At 37.0% G+C, this 26,020-nt stretch overlaps 1 protein-coding gene across 1 annotated transcript in view; it reads right to left on the reverse strand.

Moving 5' to 3' along the window:
• ENPP3 (ectonucleotide pyrophosphatase/phosphodiesterase 3) overlaps positions 1-26,020 on the reverse strand; it is a 158,503-nt gene that overhangs the window by 5,715 nt on the left and 126,768 nt on the right. The window contains exons 24-25 of the mRNA XM_049785172.1: positions 25,164-25,315; positions 18,050-18,064 (exon numbers count right to left, since the gene is read on the reverse strand). Of these exons, the coding sequence (XP_049641129.1) occupies positions 18,050-18,064; positions 25,164-25,315 (167 nt within the window). The remainder of the gene's footprint in view (positions 1-18,049; positions 18,065-25,163; positions 25,316-26,020) is intronic.

A 26,020-nucleotide genomic window follows, 5' to 3' on the forward strand; every position in this document is an offset into this window, starting at 1 on the left:
GGTGAAAGAGTCCCTCAGTTTAATGCTTATGCTTGAACCAAGTCATGGGTATTATTGGACATGTTCTTATGCCCCCATATACTCTGATAACGCCACTTGGCTTTATTTCTTATTTGCTTAGGCACATTAAAATAGGAAAATACTATACATACACATAAGTTCTTATCTAATCGAGATGGGAACACACAAATCTTGTAGTGCAATGGGACCTTACACCCTGAACATTGATATAATGACCTGGCACAGGCCTCAGAAGAATGGGCATTCTCCATTCACCCCTGATCTAGGGAAGACATCTACAAAACATCCAAGGTTGTCTATAATATCACCTGGAGGCAATCCTCTACCAGGGAAAACCCTACCGCTGCTCTGACATCGACCTACTAAAAAGAGACTTCCCTTAACACTGAAAAGACTTAACAACAAAAATGACCTGCTTACTGGACAGGGCTTTCTGTATTGTCCCTTAATTGTGAGGTGAAACTAGAGGATACTCCACATTAGCCTGACTTCAATGTAGGATGTGCAGATTCCAAGATCACTAATACAGAAATCTAATGCCAAAAATAGAAACTGCGTGAAAAATAAAACTGTATTGGCATTACAAACAATGACTTGGATTGAACAAACTAGTTTGCCTGGAGCCTAGAATTGGTCTTATGCCAGGAAACTTCAGGGGTAGGGTCTCCTCGTATTTAGACCAAGGCTTTTCCTTTCCATGTCCCCCATATTTTGGTGGGCCTATGCAAACAATATTTGCCACTCTATCACCATTTTTACTGTGCTCCTTTGACTTTAACCCTTAAAAATACTCAAACTTTTGATGTTAACTTAAACTAATATGCATGTGCATGAAAATATAAAAAAAATACTATGCCTTCAATGTTTAAGGAGTCACATAAATTTCATGGCTTTAGATTGCTTTGTGTACTGCTAAGAAATGTTATAATGTACTACAATCTGGGGACTTGTGGACAAAGTAATTGTACATGGGTTCTGCCTTATTTTTCTTAAAGTTCTTTGACTGTAAGTTTAATAGTTAGGCATCATTAAGGGGTTTTCTTCTGAGAATTCTGTTTATGGGCGATTGTCCTTCCACTATAACTTTACCTTGTCCTCTTTGCATCATTCTTCTCATAATTAAAAATAAAAGATCAACGAAAGCAGAAGTTGGTTCTTTGAAAAAAAATAAACAAGATTGATAGACCATTGACAAAACTCACAAAGAAAGATAGAGAGGGAGAGAAATCTGATAACCCATATTAGAAATGAAAAGGGGGAGATCACGACAGATATTGCAGACATCCAAAGGGTAATCAGAGACTACTTTGAGAAACTCTATGCCACTAAACATGAGAACCTAAAAAAGTGGAAAAATTCTTGTACACTTATAACCTTCCACATTTAAGTAAGGAGGATGTAGCATATCTAAACACCCCCATCACTACTGAGGAAATTGAAACTGAAATCAAACATCTGCCCAAAAAGAAAAGCCCAGGCCCAGATGAATTTCCTAATGAATTTTTTCAAATCTTTCAAGAGAAGCTACTACCAATCCTAGCCAAGCTCTTCCATGAAATTGAAAAAACAGGAACACTCGCAAACAGCTTTTATGAAGCCAACATTACATTGATACCTAAACCAGACAGAAACGCTGCCAAAAAAAAAAATTACAGAGCAATAACCCTGATGAATGCTGATGCAAAGATCTTCAACAAAATCCTGGCAAATAGGATCCAATGCATCATCAAGAAGATCATACACTACGACCAAGTAGGTTTCATCCCAGGAATGCAAGGATGGTTTAACATCAGTAAATCTATCAACATCATATACAACATCAACAAGAAAAATAAAAATCACATGATTATATCAATAGATGCAGAGAAAGCATTTGATAAGGTCCAACACCCATTCTTGATCAAAACTCTCAGAAAGATGGGAACGGAAGGAACCTTTCTCAATCTAGTTGAAGCCATCTACCACAAGCCAATGGCAAATATTATCCTTAATGGAGAAAAACTAAAAGCCTTTCCTCTAAATACTGGTACAAGAGAAGGCTGTCTGCTCTCACCAATCCTCTTCAACATATAACTGAAAGTTCTTGCTATAGTGATCAGGCAAGAAAAAGATATCAAGGGAATCTAGATAGGAAAGGAAGAAGTCAACCTCTCATTGTTTGCAGATGACATGATACTCTACTTAGAAAACCCTAAAGACTCTACCAAAAAGCTTCTAGAAACAATAGATTTATACAGCAAGGTGGCAGGCTACAAAATCAACCTACAGAAATCAATGGCCTTTTTATACACCAATAATGATAGGGAAGAGACGAAAGTCAGGAAGGCAATCCCATTCACAATAGTGCCACACAAACTCAAATAACTTGGAGTCAACTTGACCAAAGATGTGAAGGACCTATACAAAGAAAACTATAAAGCCCTGCTCCAAGAAATAAGAGAAGACACACGAAAATGGAAACACATACCGTGCTCATGGATTGGCAATATTAACATCATTAAAATGGCAATACTCTCCAAAGCATTATACAGATTTAATGCGATCCCCTTAAAAATACCCATGACATTCTTCAAAGAAGTGGATCAAACACTTATGAAGTTTATCTGGAACAATAAACACCCTCAAATAGCTAAAGCACTCCTAGGGAAAAGGAAAATGGGAAGCATTACTTTCCCCAACTTTAAACTGTACTACAAAGCAATAGTTATCAAAACAGCATGGTATTGGAATAAGGACAGACCCTCAGATCAGTGGAATAGGTTTGAGTTCTCAGAGAACGTTCCCCAGACATACAATTACCTAATTTTTGAGAAAGGAGCAAGAAATTCTAAGTGGAGCAGGGAAAATCTCTTCAACAAGTGGTGCTGGCAGAACTGGTTAGGCGCTTGCAAAAAAGCGAACATAGACCCCAGTTAACATCATGTACGAAGGTAAAATTCAAATGGATTAAAGACCTTGATATCAGACCTAATACCATAAGGTATATAGAACAACATGTCGGTAAAACACTCCATGACTTTGAGACTAAAGGCATCTTCAAGGAGGAAACTGCACTTTCCAAACAAGTAGAAACAGAGATCAACAGATGGGAATACATTAAACTGAGAAGTTTTTGCACCTCAAAAAAAAATAATGCCCAGGATACAAGAGTCACCCACTGAGTGGGAGAAACTATTCACCCAACACCCTTCAGATAAGGGGCTAATATCCAAAATATACAGGGCACTGACAGAACTTTACAAGAAAAAAATCTAATCCCATAAAATGATAGGGAGAAGAAATGAGACACTTAGATAAAAAATAAATACAAATGGCCAAGAGGCATATGAAAAAAATGCTCCTCATCACTAATTATCAGGGAGATGCAAATCAAACAACGATGAGATACCACCTCACACCACAGAGATTAGCGCACATCACAAAGAATGAGAATAATTAGTGCTGGCGGGGATGTGGAGAGAAAGGAACTCTTATCCACTGCTGGTGGGAATGCTGTCTAGCCCAACCTCTATGGAAAGCGATATGGAGATTCCTCCAAAATCTGGAAATTGAGCTCCCATTCGACCCAGCTATTCCACTCCTAGGGATATATCCTAAGAACACAAGAATACAATACAAAACCCCCTTCCTCACACCTATATTTATTGCAGCACTATTCACAATAGTTAGGCTCTGGAAACAACCAAGATGCCCTTCAATAGACGAATGGCTAAAGAAACTGTGTACATATACACAATGGAATATTATGCAGCTGTCAGGAGAGATGAAGTAATGAAATTTTCCTATACATGGATGTACATGGAATCTATCATGTTGAGTGAAATAAGTCAGATGGAGAGAGAGAGATGCAGAATAGTCTCACTCATTTATGGGTTTTAAGAAAAATAAAAGTCATTTTTGTATCAATCCTCAGAGACAATGAGATGAGGGCTGGAACTTCCAGCTCACTGCATGAAGCTCACCACAAAGAGTGGTGAATACGCTATAGAAATAACTAGACAGAGAACTACCATAATCATGTGAATGAGTGAGGAAACTGGAAAGCCTGTCTGGAGTACAGCTGGGGGTGGGGTGGGATGGAGGGAGATTTGGGACATTGGTGGTGGGAATGTTGCACTGATGAAAGAGGGGTTCTTCACATGACTGAAACCTAATCACAATCATATATGTAATCAAGATGTTTAAATAAAGAAAAAAATGAAAAAAAAATTTAAAAAATAAAAATAAGTAATTTGTATATACTCTGTATTCTTGAATCTTTTTTTTTGGTTGTTGTCCACACCCAAGTAGGCTCAGCAGTTACTCCTGGCTCTGCTCTTAGATATCACTCTTGGCAGGCTCAGAGAACCAAACAGGATGTTGGGAATGAAACTCAGGTCTGTCCTGTGTCCACCACATGGAATGCAAACACCCAACCACTGTGCTATCTCTCTGGAATTGTGGGTTTTTTTTTTTGTTTGCTTGTTTTGGGAAATACCCACAATATTGAGGGATTACTCTTCATTCTGCACTCAGAGGGTGCCAGAGTACAAATTCAAGTGAGCCATGTGTAAAACAAGTGCCCAAGATGCTCCCAACTATGACCTTTATTATGATGACCATCTGTTCATTATTTAGTAAAAATTCTTATAGTTCTATATGCAACATCTAATTTAATAGTCACATCTTTATAAGGAGAGATTATTTTTAGATAGATGATTGAAGTGGCATTAAGTAACTTACATTAAGAAGCAAAGTAAACAATGATAATGAAGAAACAAATTACTATATATCTGTGGGACACAGCAAAAGCAGTAATTGGGGGAAAATTCATAGCAATAGGGGCCTCCATAAGGAAAGAAGAAAAAGATAAAATCTAAAGCCTAAACCTTAAATATCTAAAACAACTACAACAAAATAAAGCAATCCAAACACAAAAAGAAGAAAACAAATAATAAAAAGCAGAACAAAAATAAATGATATAGAAATAAATAAAAAACAATAGAATCAATGAAACTAAAAGATGGCTTTTTGAAAGACTAAACAATACAAAAAAAACACTGATAAGACTCACAAAAAAAGAGAAATTGCTCTAATAAATTATATCAGAAATGAAAGGAGTAAAATTATAATAGAACCCCCAGAAATCAAGACATAATGAGAGCTTATTATGAAGAGCTATACTGTTAAGCTAGAGAATCTAAAAGAAATGGACAGATTTCTGGAAACATAATTTCTAATATCTAAATGAGGAGGAAGTAGATAGCCTAAATTAGCCAATCACAAGCAAGGAAAATTGAATCTCCCTAAGAATAAAAGTCCAGGACTAGATGGGTTTATGAGTGAGTTTTGTCAAACATTCAGACAAGAATTACAATAATTGACTTTTAAACTCTTCCAAAATATCAAAGAGATGAGCATCTTACCTAATACTTTCTACGAGGCTATATTATGCTGATTCCAAAAGCTTACAGAGATACTACCAAAAAAGAAAACTACGGAACAATCTCACTGATAAATATTAATGCAAAAATCCTCAACAAAATCTTAGCAAACCAAATCCAAAAGCACATTAAAAAAATTATACCTCAAGACCAAGTTGATTTCATCCCTGGGATGCAAACAGAGTTCAATATCGACAAATCAATCAATATCATACACCAAATCAGTAAAAGAAAAGATAAAATAATATTATAATATCAATCGAGACATAGAAAGCATTTGTCAAGATCCAACATATATTCATGATTAAAACCTTGATCAAAATAGGTGTGGAAGGAACCTTCCTCAAGATAGTAACAGCTATCTATAAAAAGCCCATAGCCAACAGTATTCTTAATGGCAAAATTCAACCTCATTTCCATGAGGTCAGGCATAAGTCAAGGATTTCCATTGTTTCCCCTGGTATTCAACACAGTATTAGAAGTTCTAGCAATAAGGCAGAAAAGGAAATCAAATAAATCTAAATTTAAAAAAATGATATCAAATTATTTGAAGATGACAAGATTCCACAAAAAGCTCCTATAAACAATAAACCAATCTAGCTAAGTCAATACACAAAAGACAGTCATATTCCTTTATACAATTAATGACTCAGAGGAGAAAGAGATCAAAGAAACTATCCATTTAAAGGAGTGTCCAAACTATCAAGTATCTAAAAAACTTCAAAACTCTTAAGTAAAATATTAGTTCAGCTACTGTGTTTTTCAGACCTGTTATTTCAGTTTGGAGTTTTCTGATTTCTAACTTTGTGTTCTGTTCAGCTTGAGCTATGTTTTCTTTGATTTCTATGAGGACCCTGTATATTTCTATTCTAAGTTCCTTATCTGAGAAATTAATCACATGGTTGGTATTTTTTGGGTCAGAGCTATCATATTCATTCTCTGTGCATGGTGTTTGCCAATAAAGTTTCCCATTGTCATGCTTGTAGAGTGATTTTTTTCTACATGTTATGGTGGGGTTCATTAACACCCATAAATATCTAAAGCAATCCTTAGGGAAAAAATATGGGAGACATTATTTCCCCCAATTTTAAACTGTATTACAAAGTTATCAAAACAACATGGTATTGGAATAAAGACATATTCTCAGATCAGTGGAATAATGTTCCCCAGACAGATAATCATTTAATTTTTGATAAAGTGGCAAGGTATCCCAAACGGAGAAAGGAAAGCCTCTTCAACAAGTGGTGTTGGCACAACTGCCACTTATTTGCCACTTGCAAAAAAGCAAATTCATACCCCAGCTAACACCAGGTACAAAGGTAAAATCTAAATGGATTAAAGACCTTGATATCAGACCTGAAGCCATAAAGTATATAAATAAACATGTAAGTAAAACACTCCATGACCTTGAGACTAAAAGCATCTTTAAGGAGGAAACAGAACTCTTCAAACAAGTGAAAGCAGAAATAAACAGATGGGAATATATTAAGCTGAGAAGCTTCTACATTTCAAGAAAAATAGTGCCTAGGATACAAAAGCCATTCACTGAATGGGAGAAATTATTCACCCAATACCTATCAGATAAGGGGCTAAAGATACTGTGGTACATATACACAACAGAATATTATGCAGCCATAGGGAGAGATGAAGTCATGAAATTTTTCTACACATGGATGTACATGGCATCTATTATGCTGAGTGAAATAAGTCAGAGGGAGATAGACACAAAGTAGTATGACTCATCTATGGGTTTTAAGAAAGATAAAAGATATTTTGTATAATTTTCAGATACAATAGATATGAGGGCTGGAAGGTTCAGCTCACGATATGAAGCTTGCCCAAAATGAGTTGTGAGTGCAGTTAGAGAAATAACTATACTAACAACTAGCATAACAATGGGAATTAATGAGGGAATTAGAAAACAAGTCTCAAATGTAGGCGGGGGATAAGGAGGTAAGAGATTTGGGGCATTGGTGATGAAAATGTGGCACTGGTGAAGGGGGTTGCTCTTTTTATGACCGAAACCCAACTACAATCATGTTTGTAATCAAATTGTATAAAGATATTAAAATAAAATAAAAAAGAAAAGAAAAAATTAAAAAATACCTAAGGAAATGAGGAAAAAATTCATGCTCATGAATTGGAACAAAGTTATCAAAATTACCATCTTATTTAAACTACCATATAGATTCATTACAATTCCTATCCAAATTTAGACAACATTCTTCAATGACAATCAGTTATAAAGTTTGTATGGAATAAAAGACCTAGTATAGCCAAATCAATAATGAAAAACAAGAAACTGGAAGACATCTCGTTACGAAACTTGAAGATCTACTACAAAGCCAATGTGATCAAAACAGCATGGAACTGAAACAAAGACACCTTTAGAACAAAAGGTCAGAATAGAATATCTAGTGACAAACCCCAAATAATAATATCTATTAATCTTTGACAAAAGATCCAAGAATTTGAAATGGAATAAATACAGACTCTTCAACAAATGGTATTAGGAAAATTGAATAACCAATTTTTAAAAATTGAAGATTGATCCATAACTTACACAAAATTCAATTCAAATTAAATCAAAGACCTTGAAATTAGACCTGAAGCCATAAAGTTCATTAAGAAGCATTAAGAAAACATGGGCACTCCAAAACTTAGAATTTACATCAAACTAAAAGCTACTATATGACCAAAAAAATATGGGCTAAAATTAAACAACAGCTGAGTGGGAGAAAATATTTGCACTCAACACATAAGATAAAATGTTGATTTTTAGGATATAAAAAGCACATACAAAGATTAACCCAACAAATCTAAAAAAAGTCAAAAAATGGGGAGGAGAAAAACACTTAAAAACACTTCTCTGAGGAAGACCAACAGATGGCCAACAGGTAATGAAAAATACACTCATCATCACTTATCATTAGGGAAATCAGAATAAGGGTGAAAATGAAACATCATCTTACACCAATAAGAATGGCACATATCAAAAATATTTGGAACAATTTGTTTTGATAGGGATGTGGTGAGAAAGAAACTCATCCACTGCTCATGAGAATGCTATTTCCAAGTCCTATGAAAAAGAGTTATGGAGTAGTTCTCAGTAAACTAAGAATTGATATGTCATATGACTCAGCATCCTGCTTTTGGGGATCCATCTCTAGGAACCTAAAAACACTGATCCAAAAGAATGTAGTATGCACACCTCTATTAATTGCAGCACTCAGTGAAATAGTTAAAAGTTGGAACCAACTTAGATGTCCAGCAACAGACAAGTGGATTATGAAGATGTGGTACATATGTACAATGGAATACTACATAGCTGTAACGAATAATTAAATCATGAAATTTGCTGCAACATAGATAGAATTGGAAGATATTATGTTAAATATAGTAAGCAGAAAAGGATAAGTATATAATAATATCACTTATGTGTAGTATTTAGAATAATTTGCATGAAGAAATGCAATGGTTTAAATGGGAGTTGTCTTGAACACTCTAGTCTCCAGATTATATCAAGGAGAAGGAAAGAAATTGAGTGAAGTTGGAGAAATACAAATATGAAAGGATGAGGGATGGGGCCAAGAAGTCTCAGGTGCATCGGTGGTGTTAAAAAAGGACAAAACTAAATATCCAAGTTGAATCAACAACAATAAAATCATGAGACCCAAACTTTAACAATCAAAACTTAAAATAGGCCTAATACACTGTCAGGCTGGGAAGAAGAGAATGGTGGCACAGATTTCACCACCAATGGGAACATTGGTGGAGAGAGGTCGACACTGCTAGTTGGATTGTCCCTGAAATATTATATATCTGAAAGCCAACTATGACAAACTTTGTAAAGAACAATGGTTTTAATAAAAAAATTTTTAAAATCAAGGGCCAAGGGAATAAAAACCTTGTTGAAGAAAAATGACAGTAATAATTTTTAAATAAATGCCATATAAATTGAATAGAAATATAACTCATGTACCATCTAAATCAGGGGTCTCAAACTCATGGCCCGAGGGCTGTTTGAGGCCCTCCGTACAACATTTTGTGGCTCGTGGCCGGCCTTCAAATATCGCAGTATTCACGATTATTCGCTTACCGAATAATCACAATAAAAATTGCATTAAACATTCACATACCCCAAGTAGTTCCGTTCGGGGTATGCAAATGTTTAATGCGATTTTTTTTCTTACTAATGCAATTTTTTATTGTGAATATTCGGTAAGCGAATAATCGTGAATACTTTGCGCCGAGTATTTTCGTTCCTCCTGCCTGCTGTCCACTGCATTATTGAAGGCCTAAGGGAGAGAAGGGAGAGAAGTTTATTACAGAATTAGATGTTGTCATACCTTCATCATGACTTTATGAAAGCCTGCAGTGAAGAGAGAGATTGATGAAGCACAGACAATTTCAGGAAAAGTGGGAGATGCAGTATTTCTTTGTTGAGCACAGGGGCATCCCCACATGTCTTAGTTGCTCAGAGAAAGTTGCAGTGGACAAGGAATACAACTTGAAATGCCATTATTCAACTAAACATGCTGAGGAATGTGCAAAATATCAAGAAAATGAGAGAGCCAAGCGGTTTGCCAGTCTTAAAGCATGTCTAATGAGGCAACAAGATTTCTTCAAGAAAGCAACCAACGAGAATGTTGCATCAGTCGAAGCTAGTTACATGGTTAGTGAGATGATTGCTAAGGCAGGGAAACCATTCACAGAAGGAAATTTTGTTAAAAAATGCATGTTACAGGATGCAAGTATTATCTGTCTGGAAAAGAAAGGTCAGTTTAGCAAAATCAGCCTTTCTGCCAACACTGTGGCAGAGCACATTTCTGACATGTCAAGTGATATTTATCATCAACTGTGTGAGAAAGCCAAATGTTTTGCTGCATACTCAGTTGCTCTTGACAAGGGCACAGATATAACAGACACTGCGCAGCTTACAATTTATGTCCGTGGTGTTGATTGCAATTTTGAATTGACAGAGGAGCTGCTCACAATAATTCCAATGCATGGCCAGACCACCACTAATGAAATATTTCAGCATCTGTGTGATGTCATTGAGAATGCAAGTTTGCCATGGAAGAGGTTTGTTGGAATAATAACCGATGGAGTGCCATCAATGATAGGGAGGAAAAATGGACTGGTGGCACTTGTTCAAAAAAAATCTTGAAGAGGAAGGTGTAGAGAAGGCCATTTCTCTTCACTGCATTATCCATTTGCAGTAAATGCGTGCCGTGTGACAATGTGATGTCTTTGTGAAATGCATCAACCAAATCAGATCCAGGGGCTTAAAGCACAGGATGTTCTGTGCTTCTTTAGAGGAAATTGAGTCAGAATATGGAGATGTGCTCTATTTCACCGAGGTACATTGGCTCAGCAGGGAAAATGTCCTGAAAAGATTTTTTGAGTTGAGAGAAGTGGTGAAAGCCTTCATGGAGAAGGATGGAAATGCTGTTTCTGAGTTGAGTGATCACAAGTGGCTCATGGACTTAGCTTTTCTTGTTGACATCACACATTAGCTGAATGTACTAAACAAGGCCTGGGGCCTTATATGACAATGTGAGAGCATTCTCCACAAAACTTGTGTTATAAGAAATTCCAGCTCTCTCAGACAAACCTTTGCCATTTCCCAGCATGCAAGGAACTTGTGGATGCAGTGGTGAGAAATATGCTGATGCTATTTTTAATCTAGAGAAGGAATTTGATCACAGATTTTCAGACTTCAAAAACCACAGAGCCACTTTCCAAATTTTTGTGGACCCCTTTTTCTTTGATGTGCAAGATGCCCCTCCTGTGCTTCAAATGGAGCTCATTGACCTGCAATGCAACTCTGATCTCAGAGCCAAGTTTAGGGAGATTAGTGGAAAAGCAGACATGCATGGGCAATTTTTGAGAGAATTGCCCCCCAGCTTCCCTGAGCTTTCCCAAATGTTCAAGCGCACCATGTGCCTTTTTGGGAGCACATATTTGTGTGAAAAGTTATTCTCCACATTGAACTTCAATAAGTCAAAATACAGGTCTAGACTTAATGATGATCATCTTCAAGCCATACTGAGGGTCTCAACTGCTTCCTCTCTAAAGCCAAATGTGCTTCAGATTTGTGAGAAGAAGCGCTGTCAAGTCTCTGGCAGCAAGAAATAGGCAAAAGATGCCATGTTCATAAGAACTGTTCATGATCTTCACTCAATGTTCTATTCATGTTCAGAAGAAATAATTAAAACTGTTAATAATGACGTTTGAGGACTTTTTTTTTGTGAAATCTCTTATGCAGCCCTGCCTCACCCCAACTTTGCCTCCTGTGGCCCCCAGGTAAATTGAGTTTGAGACCCCTGATCTAAATAATTGCATGTTGGGCACCCGACATTTTTCATTGCTCTACATTTTAGTGAAAATACATTTTCTGCTTAATTAAAAAACCCTTTTCTCTGTTGAAAAAAAATCCTAGAAATTGTACTTTTCTCTGGTACCACGTACCTCTTTGTGATTCTATATTTTATGAGTGCATCACTGTGGGTTACTTAACATAATATTTTGTTTTATTTTTATGCCTCACATAGGATAAAGCACAGTAAAGGCCTATCATATTTTGCCATATGTTAATAATCAGAAAGAATATATAGATGCAAACCAATCTGGCCTAAAACTTGATTTAACGTAAGCTTTAATTTTTGGTCATAATAGACTATGGAGCTTTCCATTTGACATTGATTTATTTTAACTAACTGCTAAGATTATTTTCATTTTTAGTTTTTTCCTAATTACTAATACTTAAATTATCTGAGTCATCATTGAGTCTCCCTTTTCTTTTAATTCTCTTTAATTAAGATTATTTTAATTAATTTTCATGGTACTAAATCTTGACTTTCTCCATTAAAGATGCTTCTTAAATCTTTCAATCTATTTAGAATACACCCAGTGTTTTAGGATCCATCCAAACTTTACCTCATTAGCAAATTTTTATTAATTCAACAAAATGCACTTTTGAATTTGAAATACAAAATTCTTAGAACTGTGTTTGTCAATTATCCTGAATTAGCTACATTTCCTAAATATTAAAACTGATTTAAATTTAATCTTAAAAGTTATTCAATTAGGGTTGCATCCCTGAGGTTTCTTTTTTTTTTCTTTTTTTTCTCTTTATTTGAATATCTTGATTACATAAATGATTGTGATAAGGTTTCAGTCATATAAAGATCACCCCACTTCACCAGTGCAACATTCCCGCCACCAAAGTCCCAAATCTCCCTCCATCCCACCCCACCCCCACCTGTACTCCAGACAGGCTTTCCAGTTCCCTCATTCATTCACTTGATTATGGTAGTTCTCAGTGTAGTTATTTCTATAACTGTGCTCACCACTCTTGTGGTGAGCTTAATGGAGTGAGCTGGTGTTCCAGCTCTCCTCTAATTGTCTCTTCACTTCTGAGTTTTCTGAGGATTGTTACAAAAATGACTTTTATTTTTCTTAAAACCCATAGATGAGTGAGACTATTCTGCGTCTCTCTCTCTCCCTCTGACTTATTTCACTGAGCATGATAGATTCCATGTACATCCATGTATAGAAAAATTTCATGACTTCATCTCTCCTGACGGCTGCATAATATTCCATTGTGTATATGTACCACAGTTTCTTTAGCCATTCGTCTGTTGAAGGGCATCTTGGTTTTTTTCCAGAGCCTGGCTATTGTGAATAGTGCTGCAATAAATATAGGTGTGAGGAAGGGGTTTTTGTATTGTATTCTTGTGCTCCTAGGGTATATCCCTAGGAGTGGAATAGCTGGGTCGAATGGGAGCTCAATTTCCAGTTTTTGAAGAAACCTCCATATCGCTTTCCATAGAGGCTGTACTAGACGGCATTCCCACCAGCAGTGGATAAGAGTTCCTTTCTCTCCACATCCCCGCCAGCACTGATTGTTCTCATTCTTTGTGATGTGCGCCAATCTCTGTGGTGTGAGGTGGTATCTCATCGTTGTTTTGATTTGCATCTCTCTGATGATTAGTGACGAGGAGCATTTTTTCATGTGTCTTTTGGCCATTTGTATTTCTTTTTTATCAAAGTGTCTGTTCATTTCTTCTCCCCATTTTTTGATGGGATTAGATGTTTTTTTTTTTGTAAAGTTCTGTCAGTGCGGGCCCGGAGAGATAGCACAGCGGCGTTTGCCTTGCAAGCAGCCTATCCAGGACCAAAGGTGGTTGGTTCAAATCCCGGTGTCCCATATGGTCCCCCGTGCCTGCCAGGAGGAGTTATTTCTGAGCAGATAGCCAGGAGTAACCCCTGAGCACTGCCGGGTGTAGCCCAAAAACCAAAAAAAAAAAAAAAAAAAAGTTCTGTCAGTGCCCTGTATATTTTGGATATTAGCCCCTTATCTGAAGGATGTTGGGTGAATAGTTTCTCCCACTCAGTGGGTGACTCTTGTATCCTGGGCACTATTTCTTTTGAGGTGCAGAAGCTTTTCAGTTTAATGTATTCCCATCTGTTAATCTCTGCTTCCACTTGTTTGGAAAGTCCTGAGGTTTCTGGGTTCGGCAGAAAGTAGGGAACCTCTGCTTTCTCCACCCCTCCACCGATCATGACCCTGAGGTTTCTGGGTTCGGCAAAGGGAAGGGAACTTCTGCTGTCTCCGACTCTCCCCTGCTGGTGTCCCTGAGGTTTCCGGTTCGAAAGATAGAAGGGAACTTCTGCTGTCTGCCCCTCCCCTGGTGGCGTCCCTGAGGTTTCTGGGTTAGGCAGATGGAAGGGAACTGCTGCTGTCTCCACCCCTCCCCCGATTTCATCCCTGAGCTGGTCCGGCAGACAGAAGGGAACTTCTGCTGTTTCTGCCCCTCCCCCGGTCATGTCCCTGAGGTTTTTGGGTTCGGCAGATGGTAGGGGACCTTCCTCTCTCCCCACCCCTCCACTACACGTGTCTCCGAGGTCTCAGGCGATGCTAGGACGGGCTAGGAACTACATACAGGAGGGTTTCCAGCAGAGGCCTGGACAGGGCAGAGACTCACTGACTTCCAGGCAGAGGAGGAGGACAAGGGAGCCAGGCTCAACAGCACCCTGCACCATTGTGGTCAGGAGCATACTGCAATAACTGGCAGCAAGAAAGAGAGCAACTAACCAGGCTCCACTAGAGGGCATGCTAGAGGCCAAACCTCAGCCAGCCCACCCAACAGTCCCACCCAGAGCTGCAATCCAGTGAAGGGACTCAGCCCCACACCACAGGAAGCAAAATCAGGCCTAAATCGGAAGGCACTGCTCTCCAAGCCACACCAATAAATGCAAAAAAAACATGGGTAGACTGAGGAGGACCCTAACAGCTGGAGATGCAGAGAGAAACCCTAGTAAATTAACAAGTCCACCAAAACACACAGATCCAAGAGATGAAGATTTAAAAGCAACCATGAGAAAGGAAATGCAAGCCATGGTATAAGAATTGAGAGAATCGCTAGCCACCGAGTACAAGAAATCCATGGATGAGCAAATTAGCAAAATTAAAAAAGATCTGATACAGAACATGAGAGACTCCATAAAAAAGGAATTAATGGACACCGTAGAAAGCCATACGAGCAGAATCACAGATAAAGACAAAAACCACAGGATCATATCAATCGATGCAGAGAAGGCATTTGACAAAATCCAACACAGATTCATGCTGAAAACACTCAGAAAAATAGGGCTAGCAGGAACCTTCCTCAAAATACTTACAGCTATCTATGAAAAGCACACAGCCAACATTATTCTTAACGGTGAAAAAATGAAAACATTTCCACTAAGGTCAGGAACTAGGCAAGACTGTCCACTCTCCCCACTCTTATTCAATATAATCTTAGAAGTCCTAGCAATTGCAATCCGACAAGAAAAGGGAATCAAAGGAGTCCAAATTGGGAAGGAGAAAATCAAACTATCCGTTTTTGCAGATGATATGATGATATACATCGAAAACCCAAAAGAGTCTACAGTAAAACTCCTAGAAACAATTAACCAATACAGCAAAGTGGCTGAATTCAAAGTCAATACACAAAAAAAGTAGTGTTTCTCTATACAAATAACGATGTAGAGGAGAGAGACTAAGAATACAATTCCATTTAAAATAGTATCAAAAAGTATTAAGTTCCTAGGAATCAACCTTACAAAGGAAGTGAAGGACCTATACCAGGGAAATTTCAAAACACTTCAGAAAGAAATTGAAGAGGATCTAAAAAAATGGAAGAACATCCCATGCCCAGGGGTTGGTAGAATCAACATAATCAAAATGACTATCCTACCCAAACTTCTATATAGGTTCAATGCAATCCCCATCCAAATTCAGGCATCATTCTTTAAAGACTTAGAACAATCAATCATAAAATTTATCTGGAACAACAAAAGACCCAGGATAGCCAAACAGATACTGAAAACAAGAAGCTGGGTGGCATCTCTTTACCTAACCTGAAGTTATACTATAAAGCCATAATGATCAAAACAGCATGGTACTGGAACAAAAACAGAGCCTCAGACTACTGGGTTAGAACAGAATTTCCAGACTTAAATCCCCTAATATATAGTCAACTAATATTTGACAATACAGCCAAGAACTTGAAATGGAACAAAGAAAGTCTCTTCAACAAACGGTGTTAGTACAACTGGAAAACCGCCTCTAAGAAACTGAAAATTGACCCATATCATACTCCTTATACAAAAATCAACTCAAAATGGATTAAAGACCTTGAAATTAGATCAGAATCTATAAAGTTTATTGAGGAAAATAGGCAGAACACTCGAAGACCTATATATTAAAACAGTCTTCGAGGATGGAACACCAATGGCAAGGACGTTAGCATCAAACATGAACAAATGGGACTACATCAAACTAAGAAGCTTCTGCATGGTGAAGGAAATCCAACTTAAAACAAGAAGACAGTTAACCGAATGGAAAAAAAAATTTGCACTCAACACATCAGATAAAGGGCTGATAACCAGAATATACAAACCACTCAGAAAGCTGAGACCCCCAAAACCAAATAAAGCCATAGAAAAATGGGGAGATGAAATAGACACTTGTCTGAGAAGACCGAAAAATGGCCAACAAACACATGAAAACATGCTCAACTTCACTCGTCATAAGGGAAATCCAAATCAAGACAACAATGAGATACCACCTTACACCAGTGAGGATGGCTCACATCAAAAATAACGGCAACAATCTCTGTTGGTGAGTATGCGGTATGAAAGGCACTCTCATCCACTGCTGATAGGAATGCCCCCTAGTCCAATCTATATGGAAAACAGTCTAGAGAGTGCTCAAGGAACTCAGAATTGAGCTGTCATTTGATCCAGCAATTGCTCTCCTAGGTATCTACCCCAAAACTGGAAGGACATTCATTCCAAATTACATGTGCACCCCAATATTTATTGCAGCACTCAGTATAATAGCCAAGTCTTGGAACCAACCTCCATGTCCAACAACTGATGAGTGGATCATCAATATGTGGTATCTATACACAATGGAATACTACTTGAACTTAGAAATGATACAATCATAGACTTTGCAGCAAGATGGATGGACCTAGAAAATATTATGTTAAACGAAGTAAGCCAGAAGATGAAAGATAAACACAGAATGATAGCACTATTCTGAAGTACCTATAATATACACCAGATATACAACCAATATCCTGTGATCAAATAACAGGGTGTAACAGGATAGAAACCTCAAACAGTGTAATAATCATCATATACTGGAGAATAGAGCCCAAAACACAGGGAAGAGAAACAACACAAAGCCCAACTACACATTATATTATAAAGAAACCAGCAACAGCAGAAGCATCATTGTAGAGAGAATAGGTATGTAATTATCATTTTACTATAAAGGCCCATAATATTTTACTAGGCATCTTATACAGGATTACAGGTAAAGATTATGATGGGAAATTACTGGCTCCAATGAAAATATTAAAAAAATATGTTTGAATGCCTTAACATTACCACATATAAAATAACCTCTCAGTTTTTCTGTTCATAGGGGTTCCTGGATACAAAGGGTGAATATCCTACAGTGGTACCTTGGTGCTCAGTCATACAAGGCACCATACTCAGCTTATATCATGAAAATATCTAGATAAAAATCTTTAACATACCCTTTATCTCAAGATTGTGTCCTACTTTAGGACCTGAAGAACATGAACAGCCAGACCACCGAAGCAACAACAATGACCTACAGATTTTTACTACAGGGCCTAAACATTGAACACGTCCAAGCAAACTAATATGCCCTTGCTCTGTTACCCTCCCTTCTCATTACTTCATATTTTTGTTGTTGTTTGATTGTTGGTTTGTTTTGTTTTGTTTTCCTTTTCTCTCTTCTTGTCTCCCTCTTCTTCTACCTTCTCCTCCTCATTATCATCAATTCAATCCATGTCATACAAAAACCACAAGGTTACCTCCTTTATAAGAAAGGAAAGCTGATATATAGGTTGCTGTGGACAATACTGCAAAAGGTAAACACCTACATAGCTAGACCTCACTAGCACAAGGGTTAGTACTCAAAACACGAATCCTATTCATACCCAAAAGTTGATCTATTAGTTTCTTTTTCTTATAACTTCTTTACTTACCTATCTTTCTGTACTCAGAGCAACTCTTGCCCTCCCCACCTCTCTATATTAATATATATCTAAGCTAACTTCTATGTTTATATGTGGGCAGGAGCACACAGAGATAGGAATCCTCCTTAAGAGACAAACAAAAATCACAAACAACCCATACCTATACCCTATATAACCCCTCCCTGTTACCTCTCCCCCTTCAGAAATCTGACTATCCCTTGACCCCTCAATCCCATCCCTGATATCCCCACCACATTATAACTCTTCACTCTCAGTTAATAATCCATTAGGCATCAAGACTTATCTCCTACCCCAACGATCCAGTACCCAAGTAAAGAGACCCCCCACTCAAACTCACTCCTCAGTCCCGGCAAGAAAATACAACCAACCCTCCAAATGACTCATGCAGTGTGGCCTCCTAATCATCTCTTCCTAATGTGGACTGTGGCTTGATACTGGACCTAGCTCCAAAAGGACTCCCACTGCAAGAACTCTACCCAAGACCTCCCTGCCTGGAGCCCACACCCCACAAGGAAATCTCAAAAGACAATGGCGAAGCCTATACTTTCATCATAAGTATAGACCTATATAACACTACCTCTTATCTCGTTTTTCCCCAAATGTAATCTCCTATATCACTTTCTCCCTTTTTCTTTGTTGTTTTTTTTCTTCTTGTTCTTTTTTTGTTTTGTTTGCTTGTTTTGTTTTTTTCTTTTTCTTTGTTTGGTTTTTGTTTTTATTATTGATTTGATTTGTTTTGTTTCTTTTGGGCCACACCTGGCGGCACTTGGAGGATGCTCCTGGCTCTATGCTCGAAGATCACCCCTGGTGGGCATGGGGGACCATATGGGATGCCGGGATTTGAGCTACCATCCTTTTGCAGGAAGAACAGACGCCCTGCCTCCATGCTATCTCTCCCGGCCCCACTTTATTCCTTTAATTACGTCTTTTATTTAATCTTTCCTTTATAAAAAAAAAAAAAGAAAAAAATTTTAGATATGTGTGAGCATATATATTTTTAGTTTTTGTCCTGTATCTGTTTTCTTCTCTCTCCACCTCCAAATCCACCAGCAATATAATGTAACACCACTTCTTCCTACAAAGGCATATTAAAAAAGGGGGAAATTTTACATATAAAAACAAACTCTTTTTACTATGCATAAGAACTTATACTTTTTTACAACACAGGGGCATCTCTCACCCTGCATGTATGTCATGTGGAACCAACTTAGACCCCAGGGAATTAAGCACTGACCGTCCAGTCCTGGCTCCTGGATCCCAGACATAGAAACAACAGAGTTTTCCACAACAGCTCCAGGAACCAAATCCCCTCAGGGAATCCATAATGCTACTCTGACACCAACATGCGCCAGTTCTAAATTGATAACCTGACAGCAAAGAAATCAGAACAACTTGATCCAAGAGCAAATTGTCCTTCCTCACCATCCAACGATAAGACAAAATCAGGACACATGTCACTCTTTGATCTGTGCAAAAGCCAAGATCGCTATATACAGATGAGTGGTTGTTACAACCAGGAATGGACAGTATGCATCCCGGGACCACCACCACCACCACCACCAACAACAACAACAACAAAAAGCACTAGCCTAGCTTTTGGTCTACAATCTGTTCAACAAACAAGATCTCCAATTCCAAAGGTCTGACTGAGACAATCGCAACTGAATGGGTCTTCAGGAAGCATAACAAAGGACTATCTCAGGCTCCATCATAGGAGCAATGCAATGACCAAGACCACCAACTACAGAAGATGGATTAAAACGACACTGAAGAAGCAGAACTACTAGAACCACAAAGATAGACTTCATCATAAGCTCCATTCCTTGAGCTGTACAGACACCAAGATCTCTAGATACAGAGGTCCAATTTTACCATCCATGACAAAGCAGAAGTCTTTTATACACCAAAAAAGTACCGAGGGGAGAGTAAATGAACATGCAAGGACTCAATAGTTAATCCCATGACAGTCTACTTCAGGGGTGGAGAAACCCTGTATCTGCTAGGCCAAGGGAATTCCCTCTATAATATCCCCCATAGTTACTGTGCCTATGCAGGGAGAAAAAGAAAAAAAAGCACAAAATAATCATTTTTCCACATATAAGTTTATTGATTGATCGATTTTTATTGACGTCTTAATTTTGGTGTAGATATTGAATTTTATTTTATCTTTCTCTCTTTTTTTGTACTCTGGCATGGTTTAAATTCAGAACTGAGACTATTGAGTAGTGCTTATCTTTATTGCTGTAGTGCTCACTGGATATTTAATTTGATATTTCTCTCTGTATTGTTGTGGTGTTTCAATTACCTTTTTCATGTCCTTGCTCAAACTGAGGTTGAAAGCCTCTAGAAGGACTCTGCCATTTTCAGCTTATTTGATTTATTTTATTATATATATTTTTAATCTTTCTTATTTTTTACTCCATTCTATTGCTTTTCTTTCCTTCAAACAAAAGCACATAACTCAAATTATCGCGCTCCACCTCTCAAATAGAGGGGGAAACAAGGGAGGGTACCAGGACCAAACAGACATATAATATATATATGATATATGATATAATAGTAAGCTAGACAAAGAGGGGACCACCTACTCTAGCGGCCTGGGGTTGACGGGGGGAGGGGGGATATGGTTGCAGGAAGGAAACAGGGATGGGGGAGGACAAATATGGTGACGGATATTCCCCTGATTCAATGTTAATATGTTGTACCTAAAATACTACTGTGAAATATATGTAAGCCAATATGATCAAAATAAAAATTAAAAAAAAGTTATTCAATTAAATTAGAAATATTACATTTAATTTTAATTTAATAAATATTAACTTATTTAACTTAAAAACTAATTTTATCATCCCAATCCATGAACAGGCATGTGTCTTCATTTCCTTGTGTCCTCTTTTATTTCTTCAAAGAGTGTTTTGTAATTTTCTCTGTATAGGTCCTTCACTTCTTGTTAAGTTAACTCCAATGTATGTGAGTTTGTGTGGCACTAATGTGAATGAGATTGTTTTTAACTGTCCATTTATTGTCTATCATTATTGGTGTATAAGGCCATTGATTTTTTTAGTTGTAACTTTTGTAGCCTGCCAATTTGCCCTAAGAATCTATTTCTAGGAGCTTTTTGGTAGAGTTTTTAGGGTATTCTAAATATAGCATCATGTCATCTGCAAAATGGGAGAGCTTGACTTATTCCTTTCTCATCTGGATGCCCTTGATAACATTTTCTTTCCTAATTATTGTGGTAAGTACCTCCAGTACTATGCTGAATAGGAGTGGTGAGAGAGGGCAGCCTTGTCTTGTACCAGATTTTAGAGGGAAAGCTTTTAGTTATCTCCATTGAGAAGAATATTTACCTTTGGCATTTGGCTTGACTTGAGAAAAGTTCCTTCCATTCCCATCTTGGTTATTTAATGCAATTACTATAAGAATTTAATACAATTACCGTATTTGCCGGTGCATAAGACGACTGGGCGTATAAGACGACCCCCTAATTTTGCAGTTAAAACATAGGTTTAGGCCTATATTCACTGTATCAGACAGAACGTTCCTGTGCTGCGACTGCCAATCACAACAAGCAAAGGTTCAAAGGTTATACTGTAATAGACTTCCTCTCTGACTCTGGCCAATCTGAGCAGGCTTTTAACTGTAGATTTGGGTACAAAACATTGTCTAATTTGCTTGCATAAAAAGCCTGCTTGGATTGTCTGAGTTAGAGAGGCGGTCCGAGCAGCCTTGCAGTGATTGGTCCTTTATCATAGGCACCTTTTCTGGCAATTCCCTGGTGGCGTCAGTTAATCTCCCTCACTACATGAACCAAACAACACCCTATCCTCGGACCCTAGCACTGAACCACGAACACGGTTAGCTGAATTTCACCAGAAGTGGCTCCCAGATCTCCCGAGTACTGTTTGGGAGCCCCCAAGAAAGAGATTTGGAAACTCTGCGGCCTGATTTTGTTTTGTTTTGTTTTGTTTTGTTTAGCGGCATATTGAAACATTTTTCAGGATATACTCAGTGTAAAAGATGATCCCCGATTTTCAGTTGACTTTTTTTTGTTTCAAAAGTCGTCTTATACACCAGAAAATACGGTACTATAAGAGTATCCAGGACATTCTTCAAAGAAGTGAATCAAACGCCCCTGAAATTCATTTGGAACAATAAAACACCCACGAATAGCTAAAGCAACCCTTTGGAAAAAGAAGATGGGAGGCATCATTTTCCCCAATTTTAAATTGTATTACAGAGCAATAGTCATTAAAACAGCATGGTATTAGAATAAAGACAGATCCTCAGATCAATGGAATAGACTTTGTATTCAGGGACTATTCCCCAGGCATATAATCAATTAATCTTTGACAAAGGGGCAAGAAATGCGAATTTGAGCAAGAAAAGTTTCTTCAACAAGTGGTGCTGTTAACAACTGATCAGCCACATGCAAAAAGGTGAATTTGGACCTCCATAAAACACCATGCACAAAGGTCAAATACAAATGGATTAAAGACCTTGATATCAGATCCAAAACCATAAGGTATACAGAACAACAGGTAGGTAAAACACTCCATGACATTGAGACTAAAGGACTCTTAAAGAAGGAAATAACACTGTCCACACAAGTGGAAGCAAAGATAAACAGATGGGTCTATATCAATCTCAGAAAATTTTGTACCTCAAAGATAATAGTGTCTAGGATAGAAAGGCCACCCACAGAATGGGAGAAATTATTCACCCATTATCATAAGATAAGGGGCTGACATCTAAGATATACAAGGTACTGACAGAATTTAACAAGAAAAAAACATCTAACCCCATCAAAAATGAGAAGAAATTAACAGACAATTCCTCAAAGAAAAAATACAAATGGCCAAATGACACATGAAAAAATGTTCTTCATCATTAATCCTCAGGGTGATGAAAATCAAAACAACAATGAGATACCATCTCATGCCACAGAGACTGGCACACATCACAAAGAGCAAGAACTATCAGTGCTGACTGGGATGTGGGGAAAAAGGAACTCTCATTAATTGCTGGTGGGAATGCCTTCTAGTCCAGCCTTTATGAAAAACAATATGGAGATTCCCAAAAATTCTGGAAATTGAGCTCTCACATGATTCAGGTATACCACTCCTAGGTATACCCTAGGGACACAAAAACACAATACAAACATGCCTCCTGCACACCTATATTCATTGCAGCGCTATTTACAATAGCCAGAATCTGAAAATAACCCAGATGCCTTACAACATATGAGTGGCTAGAGAAACTTTGATATATATTCACAATGGAATGCAGCTGATAGAAAAACTGAAGTCATGAAATTTTCCTATACATGGATGGACATGGAAACTATGATGCTGAGTGAAATGTCAGAGGGAGAGATATAGATACAGAATGCTCTCACTCATCTATGGACTTCAAGAAAAACATGAGACATTATTGTAACAATATACAGAGACAATAGAGATGAGGGCTGGAAGTATTAGACCATAAGAAGCTTACCACAAAGAAAGGTGAATTCAGTTAGGGAAATAACTAAATTGACAACTATCATGACAATGGTAATGAGTGAGAGGAAATAGAATGCCTGCCTTGAATACAGCAAAGGGTGGGTGAGGAGGGAGATGGAGGGATTTGGTGGTTTGAATATTAAACTGGTGAAGGGGTATGTTCTTTTTTTTTATAACTAAAACCCAACTACAAACGTTTGTAATAATGGTTTGTAATAATAAAGATAATTTTTTGAAAAAATAAAATTTCCTAAACTGAAAATAAAACTAATTTAATTAGTAATTATTGGGATTAGACCAATAGTTCAATGGACTGATCACATGCTTTGCACATAAAAGGTCTAGGTTTGATTCCCAGAACCACCTAGTCCCTGTGGAACAACCCTGAGCATATAGTCAGAAGTCCCCAGCATAACTGAATGTGGTCCAATTCATGCATAATATCAAATAATAATATGTAATAATATTGAATAATTATTGAATGGTCTAGTATATGTCTTGATTTCATTTATATATGAAATAAACATTAATAAGGAACACATAAACATCTTTGGTCAGAGATAGTGCATTTCAACTTATCATATTGTATACAATTTTTATCACAAACTAGGTATTTAGAGACAAGAGCAATAGCACAGTGATAGGGCAACCAACACCAGTCAGTCCCGATTCAATTCCCGGCATTCCTTATGGTCCCCTGAGTCTGCCAGGAATGATTTCTGAGTGCAGAGCCAGGAGTAACTCCTGAGAGCTTCTGGGTATGACCCAAAAACAAACAAACAAACAAACAAAAAACCCTAATTACTTAATAGATATTCTATATATTTGTTAAATGACTTCAGCAATGCCTAATGATTTATTTACAAAATTAAGAAAATATATTTTACTTTAAATGATATATATACAAGTTAAGGTAACTGTTTACATATAGCTTTCCTTGATCCAAGATTGTTGTAATATCGTTTAATAAATGGCATTAAATGCTATTTTTACTATTTCAAGTTAATGAAATTCTTATATATTTAGATACATGTAGAAAGCTAATTCAGTACTGACTTTGTAATGGAACCTAAGGCTTATGTTCAGAATGAAAGATCACCAAAATGAAACTTTCCCTCATTAATGAGTATCTCTATTATATACCAGTAAAATATATAAAATGTGCATTTTAAGCATATATTCATATAACCATGTATCTATAAATTGATAATATAATATAGATATATTATAGTTCTATAATATATACAAATTATATAGTAATATAATTATGTATTACACTTACTATATATATTTATAACTATATTATTATATCATACATTACAATATATTAATATAAACAGATAATATAATAGATATGTTATAGATGATATTATAATATATCGTGTAATATAATATATTATATATAATATAATATAGATTATAAATTATATCAATATAAATTGATAATATAATATAGACCTTAGTAGACTTGTTACATTCTAAAACAAAACCAGTGTTGGTGCTGTACCCCAAAGTCATGTAATGAAATATGCTAAATATTCTTTTCTATGAAAGCCCAGATGAATATTGACTAATGGCTTTCTACTCCCAGAAACATCCAAGGCATACTATACTTACAAGACAACTCTCTATGTTGGTGTGTCGATGAGGGATGACATAAGAGAGAACATCCAACCGTTCAGGGCAGTCTTCTGGGGTATGGCTTGTATTTTTGCAGCTCGTCAACACAATAAAGTAATGTGTTGGAATGGGAATGTTGGTGTTCATAATATGCCTAAAAGTAATGTAACAGAACTTACGTCATATGCACATTTATTAAAATATTGTAAATGTCTATATATTTTAAAAGTATTTTAAACATAAAAATATGACCAGTGGAAAAGTAATGATTCTTATTAAATACACTAAAACTAGAAAAAGGAAATAAACAAAAACTACATTCTTATTATTTGTAAGTGTTATTTTTATCAGAAGGTACATGTAGAAAATATTGCTTGATATAAACTTGGCACACACAGTATATTACATTAATTTGCTCCTTCATATATTTTAATAATAAAGAGAAATATATAAAACATCTTTTCTAAAAAGTTCTTAACTACAAACTGGGGAGAGAAGATTATTACAAATTTTTTATAAAAAATTTGTATTTAATGCTTATCTCAGGGAGTGGGAGGGGGCAATGTTACACTGGTGAGGGGGGTGATATGTTTGCGACTATAACCCAACTATAATCATGTTATTTAAATAAAAAATATTAATTAAAAATGGTTATTCTGGGCCCAGAGAGATAGCATACTGGCGTTTGCCTTGAAAGCAGCCGATCCAGGACCAAAGGTGGTTGGTTCGAATCCCGGTGTCTCATATGGTCCCCCGTGCCTGCCAGGAGCTATTTCTGAGCAGACAGCCAGGAGTAACCCCTGAGCACCACCAAAAAACAAAAAAACAAAAAACAAAAAAACAAAACAAAACAAAAAAA

This window comes from Suncus etruscus, chromosome 12 (genome assembly GCF_024139225.1).
Source record: "Suncus etruscus isolate mSunEtr1 chromosome 12, mSunEtr1.pri.cur, whole genome shotgun sequence".
Classification (NCBI taxonomy): Eukaryota; Metazoa; Chordata; class Mammalia; order Eulipotyphla; family Soricidae; genus Suncus; species Suncus etruscus.